The sequence below is a fragment of the Miniopterus schreibersii genome (genome assembly GCF_964146895.1).
Source record: "Miniopterus schreibersii genome assembly, chromosome: 16".
Taxonomy (NCBI): domain Eukaryota; kingdom Metazoa; phylum Chordata; class Mammalia; order Chiroptera; family Miniopteridae; genus Miniopterus; species Miniopterus schreibersii.
Window position 1 is genome coordinate 14,407,121 of NC_138116.1, and position 19,933 is coordinate 14,427,053.

A 19,933-nucleotide genomic window follows, 5' to 3' on the forward strand; every position below is an offset into this window, starting at 1 on the left:
TCAAAACAGGTTTTTGTTTTGCTATTTGGAACCCAAACAAATCTTTTTTTTTTCAAAATCCCCAAATGAGAAACAACCAAAAAAAGAAAAGAAAAGAAAAAAAAAAAGACACCCCCCTCCCCCCAAATAAAAACAAAACTGAAAACAAAAACTGAACACCTTTCAGGTCATTAGAACCAACAATTACCCAATGATTTTTATACTAGTCTAGCAAGATGTGTGTAACATTCACTGGCTGTGAATTGCTGTGCAGTGAAACATTAAGTTGACAGCAAAAGAGCCATGCTACCTTAAAGTCCAAGCTACGAGTTCAAATTAAGATGAAGGTTATGAAGGATAGAAACGCAAAGGCCTGTTGGGGCTTCGTTTGAATCAAGCCAATGAGCGACTGGGATATAGAGCGAGAGGCTGTTTGGTTTTCCCAATGGGTGCGAGGAAGGCCACAGACCAGATGTGCGAACGCTCCCGGAGAGGGGACCAAGAGCTTGGTCATCCCTGTCTGCTCCGGGTCCAGGTGGAACCAGGAATGGGTCCAGGAGCTAATGCCCCTCACTCTCCTCTGTTTGGGAGGAGAGGAGTTTGGGGGTCCCAGGCAGATGGCTCTGGAAGCCAGAAAGTCACCCGGTGGCTGTTTTATGATTCCGGGGAAAAGCCATCGGCCAAGAGGGTTTCTCCCCCAGGAAAGGCGAAAAAGGTGTTTTCCATGTTCGCCATTGAGCTTGATTGAAACAAAGACGAGGCTGAACATCAGTGCGAACAGAATTTACAAAAATCTTTCAAAATGGACTTCTAGATGAGTGGGGGGACTAACGTGAACCTTAACCTAGGTAGCCACATTAAAACATATCAGATTTCCACGAGATTTGTGCTATGGGCTACTGGGTCTCTTCAAAAGGTATTATAAACATCTAAAACATATTCACACAGATTATCAATTTCTTCTGAGCATTCTTAAAAAAATATTTTTTTTTCTCTTAGTAAAATCATTTTAATATACCATGCCTCCCTCTTTTTAAAAAATAAATTAAAAAAATCCAGTTTTGCATATCTAGCATTAGCATTTAAGGTAGTATGGCACACCCCGTCACAGTTGGGGGGGTGGGGTGGGTGGGAATCTACAAAACGCCGTCGAGTCTGCCGGCATTTGAACATCGTGAGACCTTGGGTTAGTTGAAACCACATCAGATCAGCAAAAAAAAAGAAAGAAAAAAAAGAAAAAAAAGAAAATGAAAACTTGAAATTGAAAAAAACAAATGAAAAGGAAAAAACTGCCCCAAAATTATTAGTTTTTTGTTTTCTTCATAAATAAGAGAAAGTTCTATCCTTACTGGTCCTAAATCTGAATAACTATGTCTAAATTTTTAAACCTTAATTACGTTATACCTATCAATATGTACTAGAAGAAAGAGAAGAAAAAAAGTCACTATACTAGTACCAGGACAGCACGCTTACAAGATAGCCATTTTATACACTATTAACAGACAGTGATCAGCGAAGTCTCCTACGAGGTGATGGGGGATGCAGAGAAGGCAGGGTAGCACAGTACATCACCAACATGGACAAAATAGTAATTAAATTCCCTAGTCTAGACACTGAATTTCTGGGAATTTATTGTCTCTCTCTTTTATTTTTTTTTTCTTAAATAAAATGTATATTTTGTTATTTTATTACTTGAACAAATTTGGATATTTAAAAAGCGCCCAGCTTTTTACTTAACCTGGTTGTTTGGAAATAGAAAGAAAAACCAAAAAAAAAAAAAAAAAAAAAAAGAAATCTCACCAAACAACCTAACATTTTATTGGAAAAACAAAGAACATGATTATTTTTTTAATGTTGCTGTTTAATTAGAATTGAAAAAGGCTTTTTTTCCTTTCTTTCCGAGTTAGCATTTTGGAGCCTTTTGTTTGAAGATGCATTTGCCCTACCGTGTCTGTGAATGTCTACATTATTAGTCTACTTTGTTAGTAAAATTTATAAAAATAGGAGTGCAGCAGCTCTTTATAATAAATGTCGCATTCAGTGTCTCATACTGGCTGTGCCTTAAGTACCAAATTTATAAACGTAACAATTTAAAAAATATTAATAAAACGGCAATATCACATTTTAAAAAAGAAAAAATATATATCCACACTACAATATGTTTTAATGCCATCTATTGAGTTGTACTTCTATAGTTGCTGTTGTCGACCTATTACCAATATTAAAAAAAAGTTAAATTAAAAAATATCCTTCATCATAAGTATCTTTCCCCAACCGAGGACCATATATTATAACAGCCAAATGTTAACATGTGCAAACAGGAAACTGTCAGTTTTTCCCACCAGTCACAGTGCAGCGATGTTTATACTTTTTATTTTTTAAAATTCTGTTTACATCTACAATAAATTAAAAAAAAATTCTTCCATAGCCTCTCTGGTGATACTTGCAGCACTGAGGTATTAAAAATAATATATAAACCAAAAGGTTGCTTTCCTAATTTGTAAATAGAAAGTGAATGGAGAAAAGGTTTCATTAATGCAGGCGTATCCACTCCGGGCCGCGGGGGGCCCCAGAGCTGGGAGCAGGGGAGGGACAAGGGGAGAAGAGAGGCAAAGTGTCCTTAGGGACCTTTGGAGGTGCTGAAATGATTGGACAATAGAAAATGATGAAATATTTAAAAATTAAGACTGAAAAAAGGATGTCTCCCCACCCCTTCCCACCCAAGCCAAACAGGTGTGCTTTGAAACTTTAAATATGTTAAATATTAAAATTGTAGCTTTGTTTTTAAAAAACGTCTTGGGAAAAGCGGTTTTTCATTATTTTAAATAAAAATCTAACTAGACGGTAACATTGGAAGCTGTGCACAGACGAGAGGTTAATATGCTGGTATGACACTAATAGAGTCTTAGGTCTATCACACAGACAGAAGGAGCTAAACAGTGTTCTAACGTCCCCCGGGGTCGTCCTGGCAGCTGGGTGTCCTTCCGTCTCGGCAACTGACTCGGTTCGGGTTCCTTTCCCTCCTCCCTCCACAGAGCATCGGACTGCCTGGGACCGACTCCCTCACAAAAATATTTTTTTTGATTCTCTCTTTCTTAATAGTTTCTATGTAGTTAATGGAATTGTATTTACAACATTTCTTTTTTTTTTTTTTTTTTTTTTAGAATTCACAATTTCAAAAAACCTTATAATATCACCTCTTTCAACAGAAAAAAAGCACTTATAGAAAAGGAGGACACTCGAAACATGGTCATCCTTACCTTATTGCCGAAAATAGATATACTTAGGTTAACAAAGAGACATCACAAAAAAGAACTGCCGTAGTCTGGGATTAGCCTACTACATCTCACTTCTCGGACAACGCAAAGCAGAAAGCTGACGCCCGCCTCCCCTCCGCACTTCACCACTGCGCTCCCTGTGCGCCCAAGTTGCACCTGAAAATTCATACAGTCTCAGAATTGGTACCAAAATATTGAGAGTAATATTACCATCTCAGCATCCTTTAAAAGTGAGAACAGAATCAAAACAAGCAAAAAAAAAAAAAAAAGTTTTTTTTTTTTAAAGAAAGAAATAATACCTTAATATAACAATTATACTATGGTTAGCTTTTAACTAGATATTAAAGCTATATGACTACTGGACTAAGTCAAAATCACTACTCAATGTGATTCAAAGAGATTTCAAAGGAGAAGGGGCGAGAGAGGAGGGGAAGGGAAACCATCAAGAAAAACAAAAAACAAAACAAAACCAAAATCATGGGTTATATACACATTGAAAAGCTGTTGTCTTATATTACAGCAGACTCGTGAGATGATGAGATGTAGTCAACCCTCGATCCGAAGTGAGCCATCTCTGGTTGGGGTGGGGAGTGAGGCTGGTGGGGGGTCCAGGTCTGATGACATCACCTAAACAAAGGGCCACTCAGAAACTTCGCCCAGTCTTGCCTGGACATCCAGGTATGCTCTGCAGGGTACGGAAGGTCGGGGTGCGCGGAAGAGAACATAAAAGTGGGGGGTAGGAGGAGAGAGAAGAAGTGTCAGGCAAGTGTCCAATTTATTCCAATGTTTTCACTCACGTTTTTAAAACAGGACCACGTGGGGCTACTGAGCGTGTGTGAAAATGGCCTGGCTAACGGCCTGCTGGAGGCCCAGCTTGGGAAATCTGGCATCTAAGCTGCCCCTGAGGCCGGGGGGAGGACGGCTCGACCACTCGCTTTTGCCGGTTTGATCCAGTGCTGGGGGGTCCCTAAGGTAGTGGCAAGGCAATGTGGCCGGCAAACGTGGCGGGCTGGTTGTTGCCCAGACTCGTGAGCTGCACGTTGACCAGCAATGCTTTCTCTGGTTAAGCGTCTGCGCTCAAGGCCACGGTGTTTAAAAAACCGTCTGCCTTTATTAGCTACCCATCAGTGACGGTCCATACCCGGAAAGGCAAACTTCCACTAAAAAGAATCATACTGCCTACCAAGGGGTCAAGGTCAGGACACTGATTGAAACACTGAAAAACCAGCTCTGGTTCTAGGAAATAAAACCAGGCCCAGGAGTCACGGACTTGATAACTGAGTCTCCCTGAACGGACCGTGGGCCTGGGCCCCTGGTGGGTAGATGGCACTAAAGGGTGTGTTTTGGTGCAGCCTCGTGACTCAGTTGGCTCACCTCATCTATTTTGGAGGGGGGGGGGTGTTGTTACCTCCACTCTCTTGGTTATTTCATTCTTCTGTGGAAACTGAGCCCCAGAGCTGGATGAAGGAGGGTGGCCCGGGAGCAGCCTTGCCCCCTCCCCCACCCCCTGGAAAGGCTGCAGTGGCCTTGGAGGGTACGGGGCTGTGGCCAGAAGGGGCTGCACCGCCCTCATTTTCCAGGGAAGGAGAGAGGGAGGGAGGGGGCGCTGGCAGCCCCAGCATCTGGCCTCCTAGGGATCTGCTGCACCTGGTGGCTGTGTCATCCCCGGTCATGTGGCTCCACAAAGGGCTGGAGCCACCTTCCACCCCCAGAGTTCCTGGATCTCTCAGTCTGCCTTGCTCTCAGAGGACCCTTACTCCCCCCGCCCCGGGCCCAACCCCAGCTTAATTAGTGGTGAGTAGCTCTCCTTCAAACTGTTAGTGGCCTCTGGCTCCAGCCAGCAATGGCTGGGTCAGTGCTCTAAGGGCGGTGGAGGCGAGGGCTGGGGAAAGTCCACACACGGGTTTATTTGGTTAAGAGAGGTAGTTGAGTTAGTTGAGGTGATTCCTTAGCAGCAATGTTAGAGAAATCCAAGAGAGATTTGTGGAGCTCAACTCAGCTTGGTCCCCTCTCTACGAGAGAGATACTAAGGACTAGAAACCATAGTGGCAAACCACCCCCAGCCTGGTGTCCCCTGACCCCACTCCCAGAGTGACAGGCGCTCATGCCCCAGCTGGGACTTTCTGAGTGGGACCCATTCCCAGACTTCGCTTTCACCCTCCCTCCTCCAAAGAGACAGACCCGTTTCAACGCCCCCAAACTAACGCACTAACGCAGGACGCACCCTAGCTTTCCCGAGAGGACCCTTCTCACTTGCTGGTGCTTTCCCCAGAGCGACACTCATTTTCCAGCGAGAAGGTGACGAGAGGCTCCCTCGCTGACTGCCCCAACCTCCCCCTCCTCCACTCCACCCCTTCCATAGCCCCGTCAAAGTGATTTAAAAAATGTTTAATTAACTTGAGCTCAGTTTAAAAGGTTAGGAAACTGGCAGGGATCCAAACCCACGTTACGCAGGTGATATCGTTAATTTAATTTGCTTTTCGAGCGGTAATCTGGATAATTACTCAGTAGTTACTGGCAAAAATGTTTTCTTTTCACTAGAAGATGCAGTCTGGCTGTTGGACGGCAGGAACCCCACTGGCTGAGGCCAGGGAGCTCTGGGGGAGCTGAAAGACCCAGCACCCCACAAGGTCAGCTCCCAGAACCCTGGGGAAAGGCTGGCAGAAGCCCAGCATGTCCCTGCCTGTGCCCCCCTGGGACAGGCACAATACAGGATCTCCTTCCAGTTTCCCACACTCTTGATTATATTTCAAGACAAAGGAAGATGAGGGGTGGGGAAGGTAAAGAAAAAGGAATCCAAAGAACCAAACTGAGAAAAAAAAGACAGTAAAAAAAAAAAAAAGTGTGTAGGGGGGTCATGATTAAAGCTGGAGAAAGGAATGAGAGATTAAGAGACTGAATTTTTTTTTTGCCCCCACCCCCCTGAGAAGGGGTCCAGAGAGAGGAGAGAGAGGCTGATGTGATGAGACCAGGGCCCGTGCGTACTGCATGCCCAGTGCACATACACGTACGGACATGCCCGGCAGGGTGAAGACATATGGCAGAGAAGGTAATACCTCAGAGTGAGATGGCAACGAAAGCACCTGCTCAATGGTATCCATTTGTAAAGGCCGTTGCAATCAAAGGTCCCTAAAATTGCACAATTGTTAAGGTCATCAGCACGCTATACATGGGAACAGATTGTCATATTCTGGGAGAGGAAATTATGTCTAGGACTAGACCGTGGTTGCCAGCATGAATATGTAATTCTGAGACACTGTGCCACGAGGGGCCAGGGGGACATCCTCCCCAGCTCCAGCCCCGCAAGCCCCCAGGTCTCATCTCAAACCTGTCTGTGTGCCCAGGGGGAAAATCAAGAGCCAGATTCAGAGGGGTGGGTGGTGATGGACAAGTGAGGCTCATGCCCAAAATAAGGGGCGCTGTTGCCCTGAACCCCCTGGAGGGCAAAGATAACAGTGTCTCTGTCCGCAGTCCTAACGGCTCTAACTGGGGAGAAAGCGAGTCCTGTGCAGGCGAAATGTGATGCTATGTTGGTTATTTCTGAAAACCATCATGGCACACAGGGCAAAAGACCCAGGTTTTCAAGAACAAACAGGGCTTGTGTTTCTGGGTGCTGAGAATGGAAATGAGTTGTGTTCTACGTGGTGACAGACGGTCTCCCAAATTGATGCAGCTCTCAGCTGAATAATAATAGTCTGGATTTGGTCCTACTGCTGATCTGAGGGGATTTGCCTTAAGTGATACTGGTTTGGGAGTGGAATTGAACTAGGACCCAGATCACAGAGGCCAGGGCTGGCAGGAGTGATGTGGGGTGAGGGTGAGTGTGTGTGTGTGTGTGTGTGTGTTTTCCAGTCCAGGGGGCAGGAATCCAGGGGCCGTGGTACCCTAGACCGTCTGTACTTGCTTTGTTCCCCCCAGCACAGGGCAGCCCCTGAGGCAGGGCTCTCCTGACAAGGACAGGAGCTGGGACAGCAGACACTCCAATCTTAGCTCAAAGTCAAACTGCCTCCAGAACGCTGAGGTTGGCGAGGGCAGAGGTTGGCTGATTTTGTTTCCCAAATGGCGGGGACAGCGAGCAAGTGGGCTCAGGCACATTCATGCTCACACACACCGGGAGGGGAAAGAACAATACAATCTGAAAACAGCATGCAAATCTGTTAAGCAAATTTCTATGGCCTGGATTAGTCAGATTATAGAACCACAGAGCATTACAAATATCAAATGCATCTGGCCTTGGGGGGGAGGGCACAGCTAAAGAATGCAAATGGGAACTTACTTGGAACCTGGAAACTGTAAGAAACATTAGCAAAGGAAACCTCCTTGGGAGGGGGCCTGCACCCCACACCACGTTCCAGGCACCAGCACCCGCCACTGGGCCTTAGGCTGGGGGACTCTACTCACTAAGGTTGCTACCTTAAGTGGGGGGGCTACAGAGCTCTGAGGTCCCAGCCCACAGGACAGTCTTCAGAAGGCAGAGATCAAGGATCAGGGGCTGATACTGAGGACCTACTAGTTGCCACCAGGCGACATATTCTATTTCCATTAATTCCCAGTCTTTTTGAGAGATGAATACTGATTTTCGTTTTGCAGCCAGGGAAATGATGGGTCATCTAAGTGGCTCAAGGTTGCATGGGCTGAAGGTGACGGAGTGCTGCTCTGAACCTGCCCTGCCCCCCGCTCCTTCCACCCCATCACGTGGCCTGGCCCACAGGTGCCCAGGGAACATCTAAACGGAGGAGCTTCAGCCCTAGGTGGCTAAAGTGACCTGGACGGGGACCCACCGCCCTCTCCTTGGCTCCCAACTCTGGGCTTTCCCGGCACACCCTCCCCATGGGCCACAGAAGATGGGCAAGGAGGCAGGAGGGCAGGAGAAGGCAGGTACTTACAGCTATGCCGTGGCCAAAGCCGGAGCCCGGCTGTGGGCTGGCTGCACTTATGTAATTCCCCACTCCGGAGTCCTGGCTGGCAGGGCCGTAGAGATCGGCGACAGGTCCTGGGCTGTTGGCCCCCGGGAAGCCTCCGGGCCGCGCCGGGTTGGAGCCTGCCGGGGAAGCGGGCGCGCCAAAATTCGGTTGAGCACTGTAGCTATTCAGGACTGGTGTGCAGAGAATAGAGCTGGGTATGAGGCCAGAAGCCAGGCATGCACCGGTCATTACAAGCCAAACACTCGAGAAAAACAGCTGAGGCCCAACTTCTAACACTCAACCAAGGCCATGCGAAAACATCAGCAGGGACTCAAGAATTCTCAGCCCAGGCTACTACTAAGAAGCTCGGAGCTCCAAAAATATACAGAAGAAAAAAACAATCATTCAACACACTACGGCAATCAACCGGAGGGTGCTTCACTGCCCACCAAGTTATCACAATAGAAATAGAAATATATATGGAAGAGAGAGAGAGAGAGAGAGAGATTCTTGTTCACATCTGATTTGGTGCTCATGCAGTCTTGTCTAGATCTGGGCATGTTGAGACAGCATTCACATCCCATGCAAACTACAAAGGAACTAGTTTTAGACTACACATTGTGTTAATATTGATATTAAAACGTGACAGGAAACAAAGCAATTTGTGTCTAGGGAAAAAAATCTTTGGTGAGGGGATTTTTAATATTTTGTTTTGTTTGTTTCACATTTTCTTTTTTTTTGTTTGTTTTTGGATCCATTAAATGACAAATTTGTGTTTTGTTTTTTTTAAAAAAAAGACAAAAAAAGATCTCCATTCTCCAGCCCTCCCAAACCACTTCCCCCCTCCCCACTGGCTGCTCCCTCCCTTCCCACCCCTCCCATTTATATCCCTGCATGAAAGTAGTCCACACTGAACGTGGTCGGAGGATGGGATATGTCATGGAGAATCTGGGCATCTCAACAGAACCGTAATGATGGTGGCAGAGGGTTCCCTTTTGGGGTGGAGAGCAGGGGATGGAGGGAGGGGATGGGGTGGGGATGGCAAATCTGGAGGCTGGGGCCGAAGCTGGGTGAATGCCAATGATATTCTATAGGACACCCACACACTCACCTCCTGCAGTAGAAGGAAAGGGGGGATTTAAACTTTTTTTTCCTTTTGTTTAAAAAAAAAAGACAAAGAAATATGAATGCAGAGCATACTGACTGAACCAGTTTATCGCTAAAGCATATCTGACCGAAATGCCTGTTTCCTGTTAAGTTATCTTCAGCTATAAACTCCAGACTGAGAAAAAGAGCTAGGAATGTCCCTTGGCTACAGCAGGTAGGGACTTCACACCCACCGATCCCCAGAGTGGTGGGGGAGGGGCAGAAAGAGGAGACACAGCCTGGGCCCCCCACCCTTAACCTCCCCAAATTCCATCATTCCCTCCCCAGTGAGAGCCACAGCTGTCAACCAGGTTCATTTAGTCTCATCTTCATTTCCCCTTAGTAGCTAAACTTTTCTTTGCCAGAATGGAAAAAAAAAAAAATTCTTTTTTTAAATTGCAAAGTAAGTTCTCATTGATTTTTAAAGCTCAAGGTGAGTCTGGGGCTGGCGACTTTTGACTATTGCTAACCTGTCTTGAAGAACCAGACCCATCTGGGCTCCATGCATTTCCACGGCTCCAAGGGGCAGCTCCTCCCAGCCATCTTCTCCCTTCTGCCCCCTCAGCATTTCTCTCTCTGCCCTGTGACCAGCTGCCCTCCGTGGCAGACGGAGGGAGATGTGCAACGCCCTCTTGGCCATGGCCTTGCCCTAGGGGCCTGTGATCGCAGCCTCCCACTGCTGGTGGGGCTTGAAGAGCCGGAAGGAGATTGATTTTTACCCGCTTGTCCCCAGGATGGGAAGAGACGGACCATGCACCCAAGCCGGGCTGGGGGGGAGACTGAGATGGGGACAAGAAGATACAAGAGAGGCCAAACCAAGGTGGGCTGGGCTCCTGACTCAGCAGAGAGAAGGGAAGCTGCTATGTGGGATGCCCTCTGGGGCAAGAGGCCCCAGAGTGAGGCCTCTTGGAAGCTGTAGCCGAGAAATGAATGAACCGGCTGGTGAAAAGAACAGGTTAAAGAAAAGAAAAAATCACAGAGGCTTAGAGCAAATAAGTGGCTGATTTGGGAATGCTCTGGCAGACAAAAGGGACGGGATTTTTGAATATAGAAGATTAAGCTTGCAGATAACATTTGGCCTTTCTCACTCAGGGAAGCAAATATCAAGCCAAGATGTTCAAAAGGCAGAATTATCTTGGTCTAACACACTTTTTTCCCTCCGGGTTAGGGAAAATGGAGAGAGCTCAGGCAGTGGACTCCTGGTCACCCAGGCAGCTGACCCCCGTCCTATGCAAAGTAACTAACAAGTAACTAGCCTGTTCTGTTTGGGGGGGGGGGGGCACAGTGCAAGATAGATAAGATTTTTTGGCTTCTTTCTCCTCTGGCCATATGAGGATCTAGGAAGCCAGTGGGCAGGCCCACCTGTCTAGAAGCTGGGCTGGGGAGAAGGGAGCTTTTGATCTTGGCTCCTTCCAGCAGGGGGAGAGCTACCCAGAGACGGATCCAGCCAGCAGAAGCAGCCTCGGGGACAGGAGGCAGCAAGCCCGCAGAAGGATGCTGTCCAGAAGCGCCCCTCTCCACCGGCTTAGAAGACAAGAGGGCCGATGGTATTCTGCCCATCCCTGGCTACCTCTCCCAGTCCTGTGTGGCCAGGCCTGTAGCTTAAGAGTTGGTCTGAAGGAAATTTCACAACAAGTAGCTCTTTTCAGGCTTGCATCACCCCTCCCCGCTCAGTCATCTTCTATCAAATGACACTAAAATCATCGTGGAAAAGGCACTGTATTAGAATGCGGCTTAAAACCCCAAGTGCCCTATTGTCATATACACTTGCTCCTTGCAGTGCCTGAGGCCCAGCTCAAAGTCACCTTGCAGATATCCCCCAGCCAGGGGCGGAAGACTGGGCTGCGGGTCCCCACCAGATGGCGCAGTCACAGGCAAGAAGCAGCCAGTTCTGGGCCCGGTCTCCTTTCTCCAGGCTTCTGGGCAGTGGAACCTGACCCATCACTGTCACCATCACCGGATGGGGGCATGGAGGAGACATGCTGTGTTCCAGTCAACAATTCCCTCTTTCTCCCCCTGTGGGCAGAAGACCCAGGCTCCTGCACATTAAAGTCCCCAAACTAGCCATCTGGAAGCCCAGGAGTCTCTGGAAAGGCTCATAACAAATGGCTCTGGCTGCTGGGGGGAGAGTGGAGACGGGCACTTCGCATGCACACTTCTCAGCAGCTGTTCTTTCTGTGTGGAGGTGGGCAGACCTGAGGGGCAAAATGTTTTTCTGCTTTGGGGAAGTTCATACTGAACACTGGAAGGCTCCAGGGGAAAGGGAGTTACTTGAGGACCCCCTTTCCAAGCTATGACCTGGGGAGGAGAGGCAGGAGGACAGAGCATGATGCCAAGTTCCTGACCCGAGGGTGCTTTCTGTGCCACTCACCCTGTTTTCTGTCTTGATGGAGGGCACCTTTCCCCAGCACCAAAACTCATTCTGAGGGGCCAGAAATGGTCTCACAACACCAGGATTGAGTCAGGAAAAGGGCATGGAACATCATTCTTAATGGGCAAGGGCACCTTGCTACTGCTGGCTAGAGTGTACGTGTGCATGTGCATGTGAGGAAGGGTCCTGTACATGTTGCTGAATAAATACAGTGCTGAGATTTAGATTTGGGACATTATGATGCCTGTCTCAGAAGGAAACAATGTCTTGGCATTTCTGTAGCAGAAGCTGTGAGTGTTAAGTGGCCTGGGCTGAGCCCTGCCCTAGGCTGGCAGTGTGGGGGCTCATCGTGGGTAAAAGGGTGGCTTGTCCATCAGCTGCTCTGGGCAGCACCCACAGTAGCGGTTTGATCCTGGGCAGGTTCCTCTTCACTCCTCACCCCTGTCCCCCAGCATCTCCTGTGCTTTATCCGTCCAGCTGGGATACTCAGAGATGCAGCTATGGTGCAGAGAGAGGAGGCACTGGACTTGGAGTCAGAAGACCTGAGTGTGATTCTGGCCCTGACCTTGGTGTCAGTCCCCCACCCACCAGAGTCCTGCCTGCCTTAATCAGCCTGACTCTCAGCAGGAAAGAGAGAAAGCGCTCTGTATGTTGTGAGAGCATATCCTGAGCAGAACAAGGGGGGATACACTCCAGCAGTCTGCCCGGCTACGATGTCCCAGCAATCCTAGCCTGAAGGTGGGAGACATAGATAGAGAGGGCCAGCAATTACATCCAACCTGGGAACCCTGAATGACACGCTGAATTAAAAGCAAATCAGCTCCAGGACCCAGATGGAGGGACAATCAATTTTGTATGCAGTAATTTTTTAAGCTCTGATGAAATTCAGTCTATTTCAGAAGGGAAAGAGAAATACTTTAAAACTGGGGGGGGGGGGGGGAGGGAAGGGAGTATGGCAATGATATTTCTTTTCCTTGTCTCCATATCCAAACAAATATATTACTGAGAGGTACACACTCGGCCTGGTACCAACAAGCCTCGACATATCCAGAGATGCCTGGCTTATCTCAAATACTGCACAGGACACATGGAGAGTGTTTGCTCATCCACCGGGCTGACAGGGAAGTCAGAGTCACATAAACACTCCAAATGTCAGTTACAATGGCGCTAGTCTCAGAAGATTGCAGTTTCTGTTTGTTCTCTCAAAACCTAACCTGCTTCAGACGGCTCTGGCTGGTGCCAGTGTCTGCCCGTTAATGCTGGCGTATCTCCAGCAGGGAATTGATGGACAGTAGACCCTAAGACTCGGGACTAACAATTTTGTAGAATGGTCCGAGCTTCTGGTCAAATCACATTCCCCTTAAGAGAGAACTTCACTCCCAGCTGACTCTAAACCCCTCCTGTCCTGTGTTAGGTGTGACCCGGAGGGTCACACCACCACTCGGACCTCTGCACGGAGAAGGCTCCAAACACCCGGAGGGGGCCCGTCTGAGGAGGGCTTTGTGGCCCAGGCTCTATGCTTTCTGTTGAGGTACAGTCTCAACAGAAAACAGCTCCTTCTCTTTCCACCTTGATGCTCTTTTATTACGGGCGCTGATCTGGGTCTGTGGGTGTGTCTCCTCCTCAGCAAGGCCCAGGCCCAGTTGGTTGGGAAGGTGCCTGAAGAGAGGAGGGGGGTCAGCGGTTGACTGCCACCTGCTCCTGGTGTAAATTCTGGAGACGGGCAGCCTTGAATGGGCCTGGGCCTGGTGGCCGAAGAGACCCGGCTTTTGTCATGAGGGCAAAGAAGGAACTTTCTGGAGCCACAGTGAGGTTCCCATTTCTCTCAGACCCCAAGGGTCCTGAGGGACAGAGCTTGTTTGCATGAGTCTAAGGAATGAGGGGACAGGGGCGCCAGGAAAGGCAAGGCCATGATGTGAGGCTGAGGCTGGCGTGACGCTTGCTCTCCGGTGTGAACTGCCTGCCGGCGGCCACAGCATCACCAACGAAGGGACCTCAGCAGGCTGTCCCCGCTCAGGCCTCCAGTCTCAGCTGCAAGGTGGGGTGCCTGATCCCATTCAGGGCGTTTCAACAGAGCCTCTGCCCTGAGCCTCGAAAGTGCTTGGAAGACGTGGGGAAACCAACCTGGGAGACAAATATTTATGGTTTGGCTGAAGCAGGTGGTGTTTTAACACACATCCTGCTGCCTCCTCTCTAAATGAACAGGTTTCAGATTCCAAACCCACGCAGGTTAGAACTTGCAGGAGGCAGCAGACGGGGAGACCCGCCAGAGGCCACCAGCGCCCATGACATGCTGTTCTGCCGCCCAGCAGCTGCGCGCACGGCCCCGGGGAGGGCGCTGCCTCCATCACCATTTATCTAGGCAAGGGGGCGTTGGGGTGGGCAAGGGCGCGGCCCCACGGGGCAAGCCAGGGCCTTTGCTTCTTCATCCCCAACCTGAGAATCAAAAGGAAATAAAGACGGGGTGTGTGGTGCCCACTAGTGACTCCCTTTCTCTCTCCTGAACAATGTGGTGGCTCCAAGTATCTCCTGGTTTAATCCTGAGGATGTTAGATGTCCCCGAGGCACATCTGTCTCTCCATCTTTTCAAAAAAGCAACCAGTATGGTTTTTTCCCACGCGTTCCCAGCCGCCCTCTGCGTTCCTACACGGTGTGCGCTCACTCACTCATTTCCACCCTGCCTGCCCCAGCCAGAGGGGTCAGGTCCTTGCTTGGGTCTTGTAAGCGACGTTGCCGGCCCAGCGCATGTTTTCCGTACTATGTGCTATTGTTAAAAGAAAACCCTGAAATCTGGCAAGAACTGCGTATCAGACTAGGGGCTTCCAGAGGTGGGGCTGTGCCTGCCACATGAGAGGGGGCTGTGCCTCTCCTGAGGACAAGACCACTTTCCTCTGTGCCACATCCTGGGGAATGAGGCCGAGCATGCAGTTTACGGCTGGGGTCAAGGTGAGGTGGAGACATGGCACTTCCCCGAGAGAATGGAAGCCCTCCCAAGCCTAAGCTCTCACAGGGACCCCTCTAGAAAGTGAGGTCTTTCTGCAACCAAAGACCACTCCATCCTGCTGAGGGCAGTCCTGTGGCGAACTGGAATGCCCTAGGACCCATCAGTATTTATTGCCCAATCCCACTGCATGGACACGCGCTGCCTGGGCCTCCAGCAGCCAGGGGTGGGGTGGGGAGGAAGCCCAAGGGGCAGCCCCTTGAGGACCTGTACAAAAGGCTTTCCACTCAAGCAGCCAGTCTTTAATGATTATAAAGGCACAGGAGTTTAATCCATTTTTGATGTAAGCACTAATAGCTCTGTGTCCTTGAAGTTCAAAGCGGGCGCATACATGTCACTAATTAGCTAAGCACCGAGCCATTCAGCTCCCTCTCATGTTTCTAATTAGGTCTTTAATAACAAACAAACTTCGACCTTACAAAAAGGCCCCCATTCGTCAGACAGTCAAGGAAGATGGCTGTTTCCCTCTTTATGGTGGATCCAGGGCCCCTGCTTCTCTGTGTACATGCTTTTAATTCCAGCCAGAACGGGCCTGTCCTCGAGGAAGGCAGGAGAATTTGTGGTGAGAACAAAGGCCCTTTCAGCCCACCTGGGAGGGGGGAACTTTCTGGCTTGGCTGGAAAAACCAATAGCTGGCAGGGGGGTCCTGGGCTCCCAGGCCTCTGGCTAAGGCTCCCAGACCAGCTGTCCTGCTGTTACGGATGTTGGGGCCCACTGCCTGGTTTGCCTCTGTTTACTGTTGCTAAGGTAGGGCTGCTGGTGATAAAGTCACAGAGATGGTGTGAGGCTCTACAACTGGCAAGAACTTGGTGGAACTTGAGTCCACAGCTACACACTAGACTTGCCTGGAGAGCTTTAACTATCACTGAGGCCTGGGGCCCACCGCGGTAGATTCTGATTGGATGGGTCTGCAGTATGGCCTGGACACTAGGATTTTTAAAATTCCCCAGGTGATTCTAACATGCACTGCCCTGGCTGGCGTGGCTGAGCTGTTGGAGTGTCGTCCTGTACAATGAAAGGTCATGGGTTCTAATACCAGTCAGGGCACATACCCAGACTGCGGGTTCAAGCCCTGGATGGGGTGGGTGAAAGAGCAACCAATCGATGTTTCTATTACATTGAAGTTTCTCTCTCTCTCCCTCTCCCTTCCTCTCTCTTTCAAATCAATAAAAACATATCCTCTGGTAAGGATTAAAAAAAATATATAAATGAAAAGCTTAGTTTATTTTTAAAAAAAGAACCAGTCTGTTGGCCCCCGCCCCAGAGCTGATTTGCTCAACAGCAGCTACTAGCAGGTCGACCTTCACTAAGGAACATCATCCAGAGCAGTTTAATCAACCACATCCAGGGATGGAAATCTGACTATATGGTTTTGTTTTCTGCTTTTTTTTTACTGAGACACAATTTTGGAATTATTTCTGTCCCACTTGTTGCCTTCATGCATTAAAAAAAAAAGCATGACTGTTTTCCAATGCACCCCCACCAACATGCCTCATCACTTGAAGTCTATGGCTTTCTCTCTAGTCATTCCTCTCAGATCTTAAGGCATGGACACTGTCCCCCCTCTCATCCCCAATGACAAGGGATTGAGACCTTTAGTAAAAGAAGCAATGCAGAGCCATAGAGCTGAAAGGTCCCCAAGAACCCTCCAGTCTGAAATCCTTTGCCCCCCAAATCACCCAGCCTGTCAGTGGCAGAAGCCCGACTGGAACCAAGTCTTCCAGTTCCCTATACTTCCTTCTAGGCTCTTAGTTTTTGTTTTTCCCCCCTGAAAGCTGCTTATCACCCTTATCTGATTAATCTCCAAGGCATCCCTCCCCCTAGGAAGGGTAAGGGATATAAGGGAAGCCTCTGAGCTGTTTCAGTCCCCAAAGCCAGGGCACAGGAAGACTTGGGGCCAATCCCTGGACAGTCGGTAACTTTCCAGCAGGCCATTTCCAAGCCTGGTTTGTTTCTCTTCAAGCCAGCTGAGGAGGGAGACATCAAAATCTCTGCAGCTACCTCAGCAGAAGGTTTAAAGACTATTTTGTCTTCTTGGAGCTGAACAAACTAGACCCAGAAAAGTCAAATAACATGGCCAAGAATATATAGCAAAACTGGAAGAGGGGTTTCTTCCAACACTGGCCCATGTTTTCTAGTGTTGCTGCTGTGTTTCTGCTCTTTTCTCTGGAGGCTGGGTTGACACTGCCAGACGCTTCCACCTGGGTCAGTGCCTAACCAACCCCCTGACTCGAGGGCACCCTGGGTCCCTGTGCCTGGTGAGGCTGAGCCGCTTTCCCCAAGGCCAGGAAAGCAGACCCTCTGCAGGTTACAGTCAGAAATAACTTCCAGAAAGAGGGGAAAGGGGGGCCGGGCAGCCTCTGCCTCCCACAGTGGGCTCTACCGCAGGCACACAGGTTTGCACTAATTGTTTACCACAGACCTGGACAGATCATTTTATTAATATTAATAAGTAACCAGGAACAAAGGGCCCCTTTATTTTTAGCTCTCTCTAATTGCGTAGTAATTACTCATCTACAAAACAAATGAGCGCCTGCTCCTGGTTGCCATGGTATCAGGAGCCCAGCCTCTCTCTGCAGGACGATTGGCCGAGGAGCCCACTGCTCCCGCCTCTGGCCGCGCCCTTCCCCAGCCATTGGCCCAAAGCAAAGCCCCAGCAACCGGGCAGCCAATCCCCTCCCAGGGCTGGGCTTCCCAGCGACCTTCCAGATCCAGCCCTCTCAGCTCACAGGAAGGGATGCTGACATCCCTACGGAGAAGGCCGGTCCTGCCCAAGGAGGCTCTCCCTTGCTCCATCACCTAATTTCTTCTGGGCAATAGCTAACTTCCTCCAGTCTTGGTTCAGCTAAAGGCTCCTTTCAAATAATTACCTTCAGGCTGGCTCCCTCTTACCCGACCACACCTCCTCTGGGCCTCCTTTGTCTGAAAAGATTCAGGGACCAGGAGTCAGATCAGAAATGTCAGCCAAAGCCAGACAGAACCATGACGTTAAGTCTGCAACAGCAGAAACAGGTGCAAAAAATACATATGCCTCCAGAGGCCTCTTGTAAGTGATTTTGGGTTCTCTCCTTCCCCAAGGATATGGAGAATTGAGTTGGTGGTTTTTTGTCAAGTGTATATTTTAAAGATGCAGAGCTTTGCTCAGGCTGGTATAAGGGAGCATCTGTGGGCAGTGGCCCAGAGCACAGATCTAATGAGAAAGACCTAGACTTAAATCCTGTCTCCGCCGCCTCGGATAAGCTATCAAAGCCACAGTTTTTAAATCTTTAAAATGGGAATGATGGTGCCCACGTCGTAGGGTTATGAGAATTAAATGGGATAAGGCGGGTGGGCATGGCACAGTACTTGGCTCACTCATAATACATGAGTTATTTTTATTAATATATTAGTATTATCATTATTTTATTAAAATTGGCTGGGAAGTGTCTCTAGCATTCTATCAACCACTTGCAAGATATCTGTCTCTTCAGGAATCTCGCAGGTAGGTGTGAATTTCGAGAGCTTCCAGGATGTCTGGTAATAAATCCCCTATCATATTAACCACACCAAGCTGGGTTTCTGATACAGCCCAAAGTACCCTGATCCAAAGCCTAGGTCAGTGCCTGCAGCATATAATAATTACTGTTGGTACACACGTAATAAACTGCTGAGTTAAACTCCATGGCAGAGGTGCCCTGGGCCCAGATCTGAAATCTACGTCTGAAAGTTGGGCTGTGAGGTCTTGGAGCCCGAGTCCTTGGCCAACACAGCGCTGGCAGCTGAGACACCCTGCATTCCTGCATGTGCCTGGGTCCAGGTGCAGGTGAGTCCTGTGCAAACAAACGCGGCTCCTCCACAGAGCTGCTTAAAGGAGGCCACAGACCGGGGGTTCAAGTCCAGGGTTCTTCCTCTTTGCCCAAAGCCTTGCTCCTCAGGTGACCAGCTGTGTGACTTTGGATAAGTCATGTAATCATAATCATCCTGCAGCCCAGCCTTCTCATTAAAGCAAACAAACATGTAAAACCAGGCCCCAAACTTCTGCCTTCCTGCCTGTGTCATGGGGTAGCTGCAGTAACAGACCCGAGAGTCTAAGCTCAGCAGAAACATAAGGAATCACTGTGTCCCCAGGCAAGTGCTCCTTCGATGATTCTTATTATGGGGGTTTCCCCAGCTTCGGGGCTCCCAGACTCTGCAGTGCTCACACCCAGCCCAGGGTGCAAGGAGGGGGTCCTTCTATCCCTCTCTGTTGTGCCCTACATGCTCTTATAGAGCTGCCAAAGGCACCGCCACACTTCCCACCCCTCCTCCTGAGCCCCCACGAGAGGAGGGGGCCAACCAGCTCAGGGGGCAGGCATGGAAAAGAATTCTACTGATTTAAAAGACCATTAACATTCCCCCACTCCACTCACTTTAGGATTAACTTATACTTAGGTCTGAGCTTCAAGGCTAGTCGCTAATTGTACTAGAGTTGATTTATCAAGTGCATGGTATTTCTATTACAAAATTATTGATTAGAGTTGATGTATTTTATCCTCAACAGGGTTGGTCCGAAAGCCCTTGGAAAATGAATGAAGCCAAGGTCAGTGGTGGGTGGCTCTGTGCATTATTATAAATTCACTGGAGTTACTGAAATCCAATGCTGGACTCTTTAAGGGGAAAACCCTGGCTCTTCCAGAAATGAAGATTTTAATGACAAACTGAAAAACAAGGTGCCCACCCCCAGCACACAAGGCAGTGGATTGGGAGATACGTGTTCAGAAAGGGTTTTTCAGGTAAGTCTGCTGGTTGCTTCAACTGGTCCCAACAGGCTACAGATTGGCTCTCCCTCTGGGCTGCTGTGCTGGCTCTCCTCTACGGCCACAGATGTGGGTCTATCCCAGAGAGAGGGTGCCCACAGATGGGCCATCTTGGGGTCACAGCCCCCAGAGAATGCTGGGTGGGAAAGCACAGATGGTCTCACAGCAGCACCCCCTTCCTGGAGATCCTGCTGATGGAGGTCCAGAAAAGCTATTTTCAGAAGTGAAGGCAGGGCACTGATCCGTTTTCCGGCTTTTAGTGGAGCTGACAGTGCCAGAAACAATGCTCCAGGAGAAAATAGGAGCTTTCCGGGGAAGGATCTGGATTCTCAGACCGCTGAGGGGAAGAAGTGTATCTGCCTATATATTCCTTGGTGCTTGGCACAGAGCAAATCTTCAGTGTGTGCTTGCTGAAAGCAACACCTGGGAACCCTAGAGCCCAATTGCAAACAATTCCTGGATCCCTCCAGCTGCCAGAG

At 49.0% G+C, this 19,933-nt stretch overlaps 1 protein-coding gene across 6 annotated transcripts in view; it reads right to left on the minus strand.

Annotated features, from left to right (window-relative positions):
- Positions 1-2,336: 2,336 nt before the first annotated feature.
- MSI2 (musashi RNA binding protein 2) overlaps positions 2,337-19,933 on the minus strand; it is a 338,327-nt gene continuing 320,730 nt past the window's right edge. For 2 of the 6 annotated variants that reach the window (XM_081161064.1, XM_081161069.1), the window contains 3 exons: positions 8,144-8,352; positions 6,314-6,386; positions 3,071-3,942 (listed from right to left, as the gene is read on the minus strand). In XM_081161064.1, the coding sequence (XP_081017190.1) occupies positions 6,345-6,386; positions 8,144-8,352 (251 nt within the window). In that variant the 3' untranslated portion in view covers positions 3,071-3,942; positions 6,314-6,344. Of the gene's footprint in view, positions 3,943-6,313; positions 6,387-8,143; positions 8,353-19,933 lie in introns of all 6 variants that reach the window. The other 4 variants (XM_081161066.1, XM_081161067.1, XM_081161065.1 and 1 more) reach the window with 4 other exon arrangements.